The sequence below is a fragment of the Bemisia tabaci genome, chromosome 2 (genome assembly GCF_918797505.1).
Source record: "Bemisia tabaci chromosome 2, PGI_BMITA_v3".
Lineage (NCBI taxonomy): Eukaryota > Metazoa > Arthropoda > Insecta > Hemiptera > Aleyrodidae > Bemisia > Bemisia tabaci.
The window spans coordinates 27,513,924-27,527,253 of record NC_092794.1 but is presented as its reverse complement, the minus strand read 5'-3'; the positions used below and the strand labels follow the sequence as shown (position 1 = coordinate 27,527,253).

General features: G+C 36.0%; 2 protein-coding genes and 1 long non-coding RNA gene across 4 annotated transcripts; 2 read left to right on the top strand and 1 right to left on the bottom strand.

The window, feature by feature from the left end:
- The first annotated feature begins 68 nt into the window (after positions 1–68).
- Positions 69–4,370, top strand: LOC109032429 (uncharacterized). Of its 2 annotated transcripts, none has more exons than XM_019044550.2 (4): positions 69–390; positions 1,124–1,264; positions 1,937–2,041; positions 2,697–4,370. In XM_019044550.2, the coding sequence occupies exons 1-4, from the start codon at positions 238–240 to the stop codon at positions 3,858–3,860; spliced, it is 1,563 nt and encodes a 520-aa protein (XP_018900095.2). In that variant the 5' UTR covers positions 69–237; the 3' UTR covers positions 3,861–4,370. The 2 variants fall into 2 exon arrangements, with proteins under 2 accessions (XP_018900095.2, XP_072153160.1); XM_072297059.1 differs by lacking the exon at positions 69–390 and adding an exon at positions 658–847.
- Positions 1,896–3,139, bottom strand: LOC140224036 (uncharacterized). The gene is made up of 2 exons (XR_011899278.1): positions 3,001–3,139; positions 1,896–2,145 (listed from the first exon to the last, which is right to left on the bottom strand). It is a non-coding gene; the product is annotated as an uncharacterized lncRNA (long non-coding RNA).
- Positions 4,371–5,083: 713 nt separating the features above from the next.
- LOC109032432 (D-beta-hydroxybutyrate dehydrogenase, mitochondrial) lies at positions 5,084–13,231 on the top strand. Its single transcript, XM_019044554.2, has 7 exons — positions 5,084–5,442; positions 6,417–6,500; positions 7,906–8,071; positions 8,302–8,454; positions 10,641–10,808; positions 11,591–11,730; positions 12,993–13,231. Exons 1-7 carry the CDS (start codon positions 5,209–5,211, stop codon positions 13,146–13,148), a joined length of 1,101 nt encoding a protein of 366 aa, XP_018900099.2. The 5' UTR covers positions 5,084–5,208; the 3' UTR covers positions 13,149–13,231.
- The last annotated feature ends 99 nt before the right edge of the window (positions 13,232–13,330 follow it).

The following is a 13,330-nucleotide window of genomic DNA, read 5'->3' as shown; positions in this document are numbered from 1 at the left end:
TGCAATTATACGTCATCTGATGGAGATGGTCAAACCTTGATTGCCTCCGCCTTTCATCACTCCATATTGTTTTTTAAGAGAGGTTATGTTTTTGTTTTTGATTACCATGTAAACAAATGATGAAACCTGTGTTTACTTGGATTTCCATTTCCTCTTGAGTGTTTCTCATTTAATTTCACGTGTTCCTTATACTGAACAATCTTTTGGTCTGAGCTTGTTTTAACATTTACTTTTAAAATGACTTCAAAATCCATTTCCACGGCTGTCTGTGTTACTGATGCTGTTTGCCGTCTCTGTCTTTCAAGAGAGAATGTGTCTGAAATCAACTTTGGACTTTCCAGCGACGGAATATCTCTTGCCTCAAAAATAATGACATGTGCCTCGCTTGTTGTAAGTTTATCTTCCTGTAAGAGCAATCTCACCTCTTGACCCAGTAAATGGGATGTACTCTAACCGCAAGGAGACATTATTTCTAAGCCATGCTCTCATCATCTAATTCTTCATGAAAAATTGTTTTCTCTGGATTTGTTGGCTCTCGATGTGATGTTGAGGTTTTCCTTCAATTTCTCTTTCTATCCGAAACTCCAAATTAGCGAGCAGTGACAGGCACTGGCACATGCCCAGATATGATCCCCATCGGAAAGCATGGTGATCGGTCTCTGCACCTCGGCATATCCAAAACCTCAGGGACTTCTTCTAAAATTTTATTTTATCTATAAAGGAGATATTATTTTAAAAAATAAAAGATCATTTGATCTTATTATTGAGCACAGCTTGTTTACAAAGTCCTAGTATACTAGCTCATTCCATGAAGTCGTACTTGATCAACTTCCAAACACCAGCGGTGGCAAGTAACTTTTCTTTAATCCCTTACCCCCAGTTTTTATGGTGCCGCCTAAAATCTTAAGTAAATGTTGCACAAAAATTGATCATAATATTTACTCTCAAAATGAACAAATTTTGAAAAAATATATAATAAGTAAGAGTACAATTTTGAAGCATCACTATCAAGACATGGACCGCAGTAGTTTTACCAGTAATGCTCATCTCATTTTAATAAATGTAAAATATTTAAAAGAATTCATGGTCACTCCTAACATTCGTTTTCTATTATTTGTTTCAGGTTTCTCCGAATGACTCATTATCTAAATTCATCTGTCACAAATGTGTAGAGACATTGAACATGTTTTTTGATTTTCGAGAAGCTTGTCTGAGCGCATACATTGAGCAGCACAATCTTTTGACTAAAGGAAGCACGATGGCAGTAAGTTGCACGTCTGTGATTTCATGGTAACAGAAATAAAGGAACTATCCAAATTTAGTAAAATGCATTTCCCAAAGAAAATTTACCGGATTGCTGATTTAACTTTTTGCTACCACAACGTCGAGGAGTTACTCTCCAGTTGTCAGAAATTTATGAAATCAATGACCACAAACAATTCAGTATTTAAGGTCGCAAAACAGGGTTCTATAAAGAAAGAAAAAACTAATTGGTTCCAAATTTTTGCAACACTCCTTTTTCAAGTTCTTTGTTTCCAGAAAAAAACATTATGACTCCTCCTGAAGTCATTGAACCCTGCAACCCCCCGCAGTATTTAGGATTTATTGCAAAGACAGACTCCTAATTCCGCAGAATTTTTTCTTACACATCTCTCATGACCCTACCATCTAGCACGTCCTGAGAGTGAATTTCTCACTAACAATAAGCTAGTATTACTATTGCGATTGCAGGAAAATTTAATTGTAAGATGGTTAAATTTCACATCCTGACACCTAAGGAGGTCTAGTTTCTTAAAGTCATAAAGTATAACACAAAGAGTGTGTTATAAGTCTATGCTTAAAGTTGATAGGAAAGGAACTTAGTTTTACTCAAAGAGAGAGATAGACCCTTTCAATTAAAAAGCAATGGAATGATAATCTTTTATTCTCTTTTTAGGAGCAGTGTAAGGAGCATAGTTATTTTGAATCTACAGCTCATCGGACGAACCCACAAGAAAAGGTGGTTGAACCAGGCAGTGTTTCAGCAGATGATTTTGTTGAAGTAAGTATCAAAATAACCAGTGATAGTAAATATTAATCCTCCTCTGTGGTGTAGCATTGAAGTCACGGTTTGCATCACTGGTGGTGACAGGATTTGAAGGACACCTAAAAATCGATAGTAAAAAAAATAAATAAATAATTAAATCATGGCTATAAATGAGGTAGGAGAGGTAGTGGTTTGTTTGACCGCACTGTTATGATATCATCAGTCACTCTGAGTGTGCGCGACTGCCAGCATCACCTATCTGTCGGCAATTGAAACAACTCAAACCAAATTAGGGTAACCAGTGGTATTCAGCAGCATCTTCCTCTTTCATTGATACGACATACCATTAGCTCATTAGACAGCTGCGAAGGTCACGATACAGAAAACTATTTCTGTATCACTTAATACTAATATACCTGTTATGAGAGAAAATTGGAAGTTCCAGAGAGAGAAGCTCTTGTGAAGCGGTGGATGGAAATTGGGTCACTACCACTAAAGAATATCATTCATAATTTGGATATTTGAAATCATTACTTGGAAGAAAGGGAAGCTCACTCAGTCTTTAGAGCACAAGACTTCTTTTATCACAATTGATAGTGTTTTCCTTTCCTGGTTTTACTTTTGTAACTACTCATTAATCCAATTTATAACTGCTATAACATTGTTTCAGGAAGATTCAGAGGAGAATGAAGAGGAACAGCTCAATAATAATTCTGACGAGAATTGCATTATTGTCGTTGAGCCTGATGAGGAGCAAGACATGGATAGTCCCATCAATTTTTTCACTGAAAATGATGAACACAATGCAATTATCAAAGATACAATTGAAGCAGATGGTTATTTCGAGTGCGAAGACTGCAGTGCCATTTTCATGACCATCACAGACCTAACGGGACATGTGGAGACTGATAAATGCTCTAAATCAGAAACTAGGAAGGATTACAGCACAACTCAGATGAAAAATATTCACGTACCAAAAAAGTCTGGTCGCTCCAAAAGATTGTCAAACGAGGTGAAGGATTTCAAAAGGTTCCTTGACGATCGTAGATTGGTGCAGAGGAGTAATTTAAGAGAGGATCTGAAGTGCGAATTATGTGGGAAAGAATATAAGACTGCAAAAGGTATTGTTGCTCATCGAAGAGCTCATGCCGGTGAAAAATTCCAATGTCCCAAATGCAAAAGTGCTTTCAGCGATCCATATGATCTCAAGTATCACCTTAGGGTCCATTCTGAAAATCCAAAGTACAGTTGTAAGTATTGTAATAAGGCTTTCAGAAATCCAGCGCGAGTTGTCATTCATGAACGATCACATACAAAAGAACGTCCATTTGTCTGTGATACTTGTGGGAAATCATTCATCACTATTCAGTCAATGAAATTGCATGTCAGAATCCACACTGGAGAAAAACCACATGGATGTAAATATTGTGAGAAAAAATTTAGGTCTATTCCATCTGCTATGAGTCACCAAAAACGCCATCGTGATGGTACGCGCATGTTCCAGTGCGATTTTTGCTTACGTATGTTTGAAACAAATGATCAGCTAGTGGCACACACATTACAGCATAAATCTATGGCAGTGTGGCGCTGTCGAAGCTGCAAGCTGTGTTTCAAAAAACGGTCTACATTGAAATGTCACATGAGAGATGTTCATGGATCGTCTGCAAAGAGCAAAAGTGATCAGCATGGACAAGTGCAGCTAATAGAAACAGAACAAGTGACAAAATGTGACTACTGTGAAGCTCTAGTCTCTCAACAGAACATGGCGCAACATTTATCGTCAGAACATGCAAACGAAGCCATCTTCATTGAATCAATACATTACAGCATATGAAAAAGAGGAACCTTTATCAGCAATGCTATTGAGACTTTTAATCTCTATAGGTCAAAACTTGAGACCTATCCAATTACAGGTGAATTCAACTGGAACCACTTTTTACGTAAAGTGCAACCAATGTCCTTTGTTTTTTAAAACAAAAAAAAAGGATGAAAGCTGTGCTATGTACCATCTTCCATTGTAGGTAAAACCAAAATTTCCACTATCATGTCTGTGTGGAAAAGACAGCTTGAATCTTTTTTAAACAAGTAACGTTTTTAAACGACGGACTCCGATTTGGGATTCATTTTTTCTCAAGGGGCAAAAATACAAAGTAGTTAATTTGTATGGTTATCTTTTCCTGCGTTACTTTTGGATGAATTTTGATCATTTAATAATTTTATAAGAATTAAAAGAGAAGGTGCATTTTATTTTTACTTCTATTTTTTACTGCTCAACCTCATGTATCCTCTCTGGATTTCATTTCATGAATGAGTGATAGTTGATAGTAAAACAACGTTAAGATAAGATGATTGTTTTGTTTATTTTTTTACTATCCTTTCATTCAAAATCACTTAAAATTATGCAACCAATAATAATAATGAAAAAAATTAATATAAAAAAAGCCTAATGCAATAGCTACCAATTTATTACATGGGCTCATTTTGTCCAGAAAAGAGTTTGATGTACATAGATCCATTTCAATGGATGTTTGAAGCAATGCTATAAAACCTCATCACCTGCGGAACAACCCCAACACTTGCAATGATGCTTTGTAAAATAATTTTATAAGGATACCTCATAAGGTGCAAAATAGGAAGAAAATGGTGTCAGGTAGCATTATTTTCCAGTCTGGAGACAAATTCCAATCAAGCTAATGTTTTTTGTAAATTACTGAATTATCTCTGACAATTATTCAAAAAAAAAAAAATGTGGAAATCAAAAATAAGGACCGAATGATTATCCAAGTTGAGAGACAGCCTTAACGAATTTCAAGGGCAAGTTGGAAGTTATTTTAGGGATGGAATGTTCATTATAAAATAAGCACTAGGTGAACTTCATTTCCTATTCTCATCAATCCCCTCTTTTGATCCTCAGTAAAAATGTTCACAATTTGACTTTCTCATCCTTTTCTGGGATAGGTGAAAGTACAAGTATTGAAAGAAATCATGCATGAATCATCAGAAAATTGTGGGTAAAGACACCAAAGAATTAACCTGGTTATTAAAATAGTTTTATTTTTAGATGAAATTACATTGGAAGTCAGTGTGCCAAGTGTAACTGGCAGCCTGCCAGAGACAGTAATTCCCCCATCTGAAAAAAAGCTAACAGCATTTCCTCAAAAAGTGATACAATTTTAGGAAAAATGAAGCGTAAGGAAAGTCTGCGAAATTCTAATCCTGCAAATAAAAAACAGGATGAAGTACCGTGGGACCTATTTGACCGGTGTATTCTGCCAGTGATTTTTTCACATGGTGCGGCTATTATTTTATCTTTCGTGTTGAATGTGTTGCGAATTTCTCAAGTCTCTAGTTTTACTCTCTTCATTTTGTTCCTGATTTTAAGTCTCGGTACAACCATTTTTTACCACAATCTGACAGTATGTATTTACCATTTTAGTTTGCTTAAACACATTATGCTTTAGTTGCTTCCAAATTCAATGTAATGAGTAGAGAGAGCGCATAGTTTTTCCTGAAAATATCATAGAACTAGCTGGTTCTGCAATTTTTAGAAACAAGATAACTACAGCATTTAATACTATTTTAAGTAAACGAAAGTTCCACTTATTTTTAATTGATACAAAGATAATTGCACATTCCGTCAAAATTTGATGAAGTTGTGACTAATTATTGAGGAGAAAAAACTTAGAGCTCTCCCTATTTTGTAACTGAGATTTTTCTTTCTAAAAATGTTGAAGTTCAATTCAATTTTGAATTCACTTGCATTTGGGGGGGGGGGGGCATTATTAGAATCAAGATAACTTTAGCATTTGATATTATTTTGAGTAAAAGGAAGTTGAACTTATCTTCTATTGATACCAAGATAATTGCATATTCTGTCAAAATTTGATGAAGTTGCGATTAATTGGGGAGAAAAAACTTAGAGCTCTCCATATTTTGTAACAAAGATTTTTCTTGCTAAAAATGTTGAAGTTCAATTTCGATTTTGAATTCACTTGCATTTGGGAGGGGGGGGGGGGGGGGGTCTATTTTCCTTTCGAAAATGTAATGCATTTCCTTAATCTCAATCGGAAGTGTTCCATAGGATCATCATATGAAATTTCTATGCCATTTAAATTTCTCTCTTGACTTCAATTGCGAATTCTTTTTAAAGTTTTTGAAAAAAACGAAGACAGAAGGGGGGAGGAGGATGATGTTTTCTTATCTTAATTTGAATTTCATAAATTTTTGAGTTCATCAATAAATAGTCACTTTGTACATTTGGATTCCCTCTCGCAAACTGATCAGCTGGAATAGGTGGGAGGTTCATGCAACCTTTTTATGAAAATTCTCAACAGTCAGAACAAATTATGCTACAATTTCAAGGTGCGAATAATTTTCTCTAAATTTCAAGGTAACCGCTGCGGGAAAAGCAGTCTTGATAACAGGCTGCGAGACGAGAATGAGCAGTATTCTGGCAAAGCAGCTTGACGAATTGGTAAGTTTCCTGAATATAAAATTTAACGGTGCAGGTAAACCGATTTCAATATTCAGTGAAATACTGGTGCCATTGTATTTGGATCGCATTTAGCAAAAAGGAACCAACGTAGTGTCAGTGTTTTCAAAATTGTGCAACTTCTTCTTTCCTTTCAAAAATACTCACTGTATGTACAATATTAAAATTCACACAATTGTTTCCCTTCAAAATTAAAAATTTTTTGGTGGAAAGCAAAAAATATTTGCTATTCTGGGAGATTTTTTAGATAATTATAAAGAAGCAACATTTTTACACTGTAATCGCGCAGGTTACTTTCTGCTAAATGCAATCCATTTGTACTATAGTAAGACCATGCTGGCAAGAATTATTTGTGACTCCAGTTCGAACAAAACAATTACAAATAGTTATAGTGCACAGTGGCGGATTCGGAGGGAAGGAGTGGGCATAGTGGCATGGCTCCTTCTGCCTCAAGTTGAAAACCAAAGTAGGAGTAAAGAAGAACCGGCAAAAGAGAAAAGTTACAATAGGTAAAAACCAATATGAAATACCAAGAAATAAAAAAAAAAAAATAAGTGAAAAATAAGTAACAAAAAAGTAAAAGGAGAAAATAGCCATTATTTTGTCCTTCAGAGTCAAAGTATTTTTGACTGAAGTGTGAAAATGAAAGTGTGAAATGTGTAAAACCTGTCAATTTTCACCGCACCACAATTTAAGTTTAAGAGCTAATTTTTCAAGCATTTTAGTCCGCGGGAGTTATTTCATCATATTTTTCAATTTTTAGAGCTCCATGGGAATGGGGCGACCCTAATGGCCCCCTCCTCAGCCACTTTCTGGATCCACCGCTGCTGGCGTGAACCTGGGATTGACAGGATTTTAGAGGATTGAACAGATATTTTAGCAAATTTCAGCTCAACCCTTCTTGCGCCAAGCATTGTCACTTCTTTCCATTGATTTCTGATGATAAAATTTGATGTGTGATCAGAGCATTGAAAACGATCAGGAGGAAATTGAAATGATGTGAAAAAGGTGCAAAAAATGTTCATTTATTTTCTTCAAATACAAGGAGCCTGTAGACGAGGCTGTTGTGCGATAACAGGAGGGAATCGTTCTAAAATTATAAAACTAAAGCCAGTCTTAAAAACAATAATAAAATAAGTATGATTACTGCAGAATTTCAGTTTCAACAAGCAATCAGATGGACATTCAAATATTAAGAAATAAATACAAGAAACAGTTCAAAAATTGTTCTATGTCACTTTAATAGATGCTGAAGTCTTTGGTTTTTGAAGTAACCCACAGATAACAGGTTTGAGTAGAAATCTGCATAGGACAAAAAATTCATTCAGCATGCTCATTCGCTTGGCCCTTTTTACAATGCAGGAATTCGAAATTCTTTCATTTCCAGGGTTTCACAGTTTTTGCTGCATTCAGTGATCTATCCGGAGAAAGTCAAACCTTAAAAGATGAGTGCTCTGGTCGTCTGAAGATAATCCAGTTGAACCCAACCTCAGAGAAGCAGCTACAAGAGGCCTATCAGTTTGTGAGGAATAATTTACCGCAAAATGCACCGGGTGAGAATTTAGTAAAACAGCAATTCAAGAGCATCAATTTTTATGAAAATCCGTGTAAAAAGTAACAATAAAAAACGAAATTCAAGTATGTAAAAAGACAAATTTTCATATTTGACAGAGTGATCTCATAAGTTCAAGAAAATGTGTTTGCAAATGTGCCATAATACTTAAATGAGGACCAAATATCTCTTTCACAATCATGTTATTGTTGAATTTTATTTTCCTTCTAGGCTTATGGGCCCTCATTAATAACAACTGCTGGGCTGCTTTCGGTGAGGTGGAGTGGGTGCCCCTTCAAGTTTATGAACGTGCAGCCGATTACAATCTTTTTGCTACCATCCGGTCAACACAGGTTTTTTTGCCTCTCCTCAGGAAAACTCAAGGTTTGAGCACAAAAATTCAACTTATGTACCACCAAAATCTTTAACTGCTCACTTTCTTTTAGCGGATCGATTGCAAAAAGAATAAGACATTAGCAATTACCTATCTATAGCAGTTAGATAAACAATGAATGGGAACCAAAAGAAATGCGGCAGGGTTTCAAGATTTGATATTAAAGTTTGAGTTTTTTTTATTTATTTTCCTACTTCTTTCCGTTCATCATGCAATGAATGTTGTGGCAAGAAATGATAATTTTATCAGCAATTTAAGTAGAGAAATGAAAGTTTAGCCCTGTTTTTCTCAAAATGAACACATCAAATCATAAATATAATACCGAAATTTAACCGGTGCCGAATTTCTTGATATTTAACAAGAGCATAAGAGGAACTTTTCCTGCTGCATGGAGTTCATAAAGATTTACTTACTTACTTACTTACTACTGGCGCTACAGCCCGGGGTGGGCTTTGGCCTCCAAGACAACGCGCCTCCATCCTGTTCTGTCCATGGTCTTTTCCTTCCATCCTGATACGTTCATTACTCTAAGATCTTTCTCTACTTCATCTTGCCATCTCAGCCCTGGCCTTCCTCTCTTTCTTTTCGATAGAACTTTGGCTTTCATGATTCTCTTTGGCATTCTTTCCTCCTTCATTCTGCTAACGTGCCCTAGCCATTGAATTCTTTGCGATTTGATGAATCGAACTATATCTTCTTGTTCCAGTATCTTGTCGATTTCGCCGTTGTTTCGAATTCTCCATTCTCCATTTTCTTTGATGGCTCCAAAGATCCTTCTTATGATTTTTCTCTCAAATCTTCGCAGCATGCTCTTGTCATTCTCTGTCATAGTCCATGTTTCTCCGCCATATGTAACAATTGGTCTAATAAGGGTCTTATATATTTGTAACTTGGTCTTCCGAGATATCAGTCTGCTTTTGATTAGCTTCAAGTTGGCATAATATGCTGCATTACCTGTTTGTATTCTATCTTTAATTGACGTAGTTGTTCTGGCTTCATTATCGATTAGGTTTCCCAGATACTTGAACTTTTTGACTCCTTCAAATTCTTTGCCATCAATTATTAAGTTTTGCGGTTTTCTTCTTGACTCTGAGGATGATAATATCATGTACTTGGTTTTAATTACATTTACCACTAGTCCTAAATCTCTTGCTCTTTTTTCCAATTCTTTGTAGATCTCTATTAATTTTTCTTTAGTTCTCGCAATTAGGGCAATGTCATCTGCATAGGCACATGTTTGACTAGATTTCGTGAATATTGTCCCTCTTTGGTCGACATGTTTGACCGCCATGTGCAGCGCTATTATAAATAGCGTACTTGACAAACCATCACCTTGCTTCACGCCCTTGTTAAAGTCGAAAACATTGCTCACTTTATTTCCTATTTTAACCTTGGCTTTGGTGCTACTCATGGTCATTGTTATAAGTTTGATGAGCTTTCTTGGTACATTCATTTCATCCAGGGCCTTTATGAGTGCCTTTCTATTGACACTGTCGAATGCTTCCTTGAAGTCTACGAAGAGCATGTGTAAATCGATTCCGTACTCGTGACATTTTTCCATGGTTTGTCTGATCACAAATAATTGATCGGCTGTGCCTCTTCCTGTTCGGAAGCCGCATTGGTATTCACCTATCTCCTTTTCGACTACCTTCTTCAGTCTTTCATTTAAAATTGATGACATTATTTTATATGCCGTGCTTAAGAGTGTAATGCCTCTATAATTCTTGCATTCTAATTTGTCTCCTTTTTTGAATATTGGACAAATTGTTCCGATATTCCATTTTGATGGCATTTTTTCAGATTTCCATATTGCTTTTATTAATTCATGCATTTCTTTGATTAACATTTGTCCTCCATTTTTAAGGATATTAAAGTTTGAGTTTTTTTTATTTATTTTCCTACTTCTTTCCGTTCATCATGCAATGAATGTTGTGGCAAGAAATGATAATTTTATCAGCAATTTAAGTAGAGAAATGAAAGTTTAGCCCTGTTTTTCTCAAAATGAACACATCAAATCATAAATATAATACCGAAATTTAACCGGTGCCGAATTTCTTGATATTTAACAAGAGCATAAGAGGAACTTTTCCTGCTGCATGGAGTTCATAAAGATTTACTGGCATAAAAGGAAGATATTCAAGTTGGTAAACTAAATGCAACATTATTTTGTTGATAGGAAGAATTATTAACGTATCTAGCTTGGCTGGTAAGGTTGCTTCACCTGTGCGGTCGCCATTCTGTTCCATGAAATTTGCACTGGAGGCTTTCAGCGAATGCTTACGCTTGGAGCTGAAAAAATGGGGAGTCGATGTTGTTGTAATCGAGCCTGGGCAGTTCACATCAGGCAAGTTTACTTTAATCTGTTAGCCACCATCATTTCTATTCATTCAATATTTAAGAACAGAATTTTAATTTTGACCAATTTCCTACCTAACAACCTTAATTGAATAGGTTATTTAAAGAAGGGAGTAACCGCTAATTTTTCAGAAATTGAGTTTCCATTGAATGGAATACTATTCTTTGAGGGTAGAAGCATCACACTATGACTACTACAATCACAGGCACTTATATTCTGACAGTTGAAGCATTACTTATATTCCAGTGCCTGATAATGTTCAAGCCTACCATTCATTTTTTATGAGTTTCAAATCACTTGGTATGGCATCTGGTGGGTATGCTAAGTTGTAGATTAGGATTGAAATTGAAACATTTTTGAGCTCCTGGTTCAAGAGGAGCGAGAGACAACAACTTAAAGAACAAATGAGAGACTTTGACGACACGGCGCATAGGTGAAGTTTTTGCGTTTTTGAGAGGTAGGTAAGTGTTTAAAGTTTCAAAATTACATGGAGCCTTGTGGCAGAAAAAAAATTCAAACTCACTTCTTGATGCTTGATTTGCGAGTGAATTTTTTGCTATTTATACTTTAAGACTAGTTTTAGTTGAAATCATCAGTATCTTAATTTTTCAAAAACTGCACTTGTGCACCTTGTCCTCTAAGCCCCTCAAAACAACTCACTCACACAGAGGATTCCACCGACTCGAGAAAATTAAAGAATTGTAAAAACTGAGGGAAACTTGTGAACAAGGAATGAAAGGCGTTAATTTTGTCTTGCTGGGTGTTCTTAGGTTCCTGGTTTGAAGAGAAAGAAGTACTCCAACAAGCAAAAAAAATGTGGCAGGAAATGAGTGATGACTCCAAGGCTGATTATGGAGAGGACTATTTTGAGTATAAAGTTAGGACTCTGCCCGAATACAGATCAAATCAGGTAAAAACTATTGATACATCGATTATTCGACTGACACTTTCTTTCAAAGAGAACAAGGTCATCTCCTGATGTAGGGCTATTAGCGAAGATTATTTTTTTCCATTCCCTTACTGTTATGTATGGGACTAGCATAGTTTTCTGAACTGAGGTTAAGAGCCATTTTAGACTATATTAATTTACAAAGGTTGATTAATGAGCGCATTTGCAGCACAAGGGCTAAAGTTAACTGATTACAAAGGCTGTGGTGTAAAGCGTTTCAAAAAATATTATTGGTGATAAGGATTTGAAATTGAAGTTCTGGAGAATGGGTTCTCTAAGAACTACAGGCAGCAATCCGTGATTAAATTCTTGATCGCTAACGAATTTTACAGGTCAAGCGAGCTTGTTTTAGCTTAGGTTATGAAAAAATGTATACACACACGCATGTGCGCACGAGTCGGTTGGTCAGAAAGAATGCCAGCAATTTCCAGGAAAGCTGAGTGAGAGCGCTGCAGCTTTCAGCAGTAGTCAGTTCTGTAATGGTCAACTGGTGACCAAAATGTAGATTATAGATGTGGAAATGCCGCAGACCCATAAAAACGCAAAAAGTCAGAAGAATCCTTGACCAAAATAAATTTTTTTGACTTTTCCTAGCAATCTCGCTGATGAGTCTTAGAAAAATACGGACACATACACTTTATGGCTTGTCTGATATTGAACTGATGAAAAGAGAAGTATCCTTGTTCCATCTCTTTCCAAATTTTCTATTTCTCTCTCTTTCTCTCTCCCTCTCTCTCTCCCCCTCTCTCGACTCCCATGAGTTGACAGGAAAGAAAAAAAATGTTGTACATTCGGATTTTGTCGTCACCACCTTCTGCATTTTCTCTATCGTGTTTGTGGTGTAGAAAAAGGGTTGCAAAAAGTGAAAGAATGTTAAGTGAAAAGATATGTTTAGAAATAAGAACTGTTGGCATTTGTGAAAAAAGGTCAAGAAAACGATTGGCAGATAGAAAAAAGTTGGAGGAGAGGTGACTTGTTGGACCATCTAGATTACATTCAAGCCATCACACTGCACACCAGTTTCATGGACTTGGACGGATTATAAAATTACCTTGCTATTCTGCAAGGGCTCAATGACTTAGTGTTACAATCTAACCTCTGTAGATTTCTTGAACCTATGGATTTTTTTTTTCAGTTCTTGGACTTTCAAATGGACTGATGAAAGCAAATAGAAAAAAAAAATAATAGCATCCTCATTCAATTAAAATTTTAAAATGTTACAGGAGACAGATCTCACGCCAACCGTCCGATCTTTGGTGGATTCCGTTACTCGAACATTCCCGATGGCTAGATATACACCAGTCACAAAACAGGAGAAACTCCAAGCATTTGTAGCTGAGCATTTACCAAGATCTGTCTATGATATTCTGTACTCATAGACGATTGAGACACAAAAATAGATATAATACCTTAGAATAAGATATGCAGAGAATGGATGAAAAATATAGGGAAAATAAAAGTCTGCAGGAATGTTCTACTCAAAATTATCATAAGTGGATTAGGGTAGGTGGGGGTAAAAGTACGCATTTTTTCGTTTTTTCCGTATTTCCGTGACCGAATC

Coding starts and splice junctions, on each gene's coding strand:
- LOC109032429 (XM_019044550.2), top strand. CDS start 238: ATGACTTCAAAATCCATTTCCACGGCTGTCTGTGTTACTGATGCTGTT. Junction 391..1,123: donor TGACATGTGCCTCGCTTGTT/GTAAGTTTATCT, acceptor TATTTGTTTCAG/GTTTCTCCGAATGACTCATT. Junction 2,042..2,696: donor CAGCAGATGATTTTGTTGAA/GTAAGTATCAAA, acceptor ACATTGTTTCAG/GAAGATTCAGAGGAGAATGA.
- LOC109032432 (XM_019044554.2), top strand. CDS start 5,209: ATGAAGCGTAAGGAAAGTCTGCGAAATTCTAATCCTGCAAATAAAAAA. Junction 5,443..6,416: donor TTTTTTACCACAATCTGACA/GTATGTATTTAC, acceptor CTAAATTTCAAG/GTAACCGCTGCGGGAAAAGC. Junction 11,731..12,992: donor CCGAATACAGATCAAATCAG/GTAAAAACTATT, acceptor AAAATGTTACAG/GAGACAGATCTCACGCCAAC.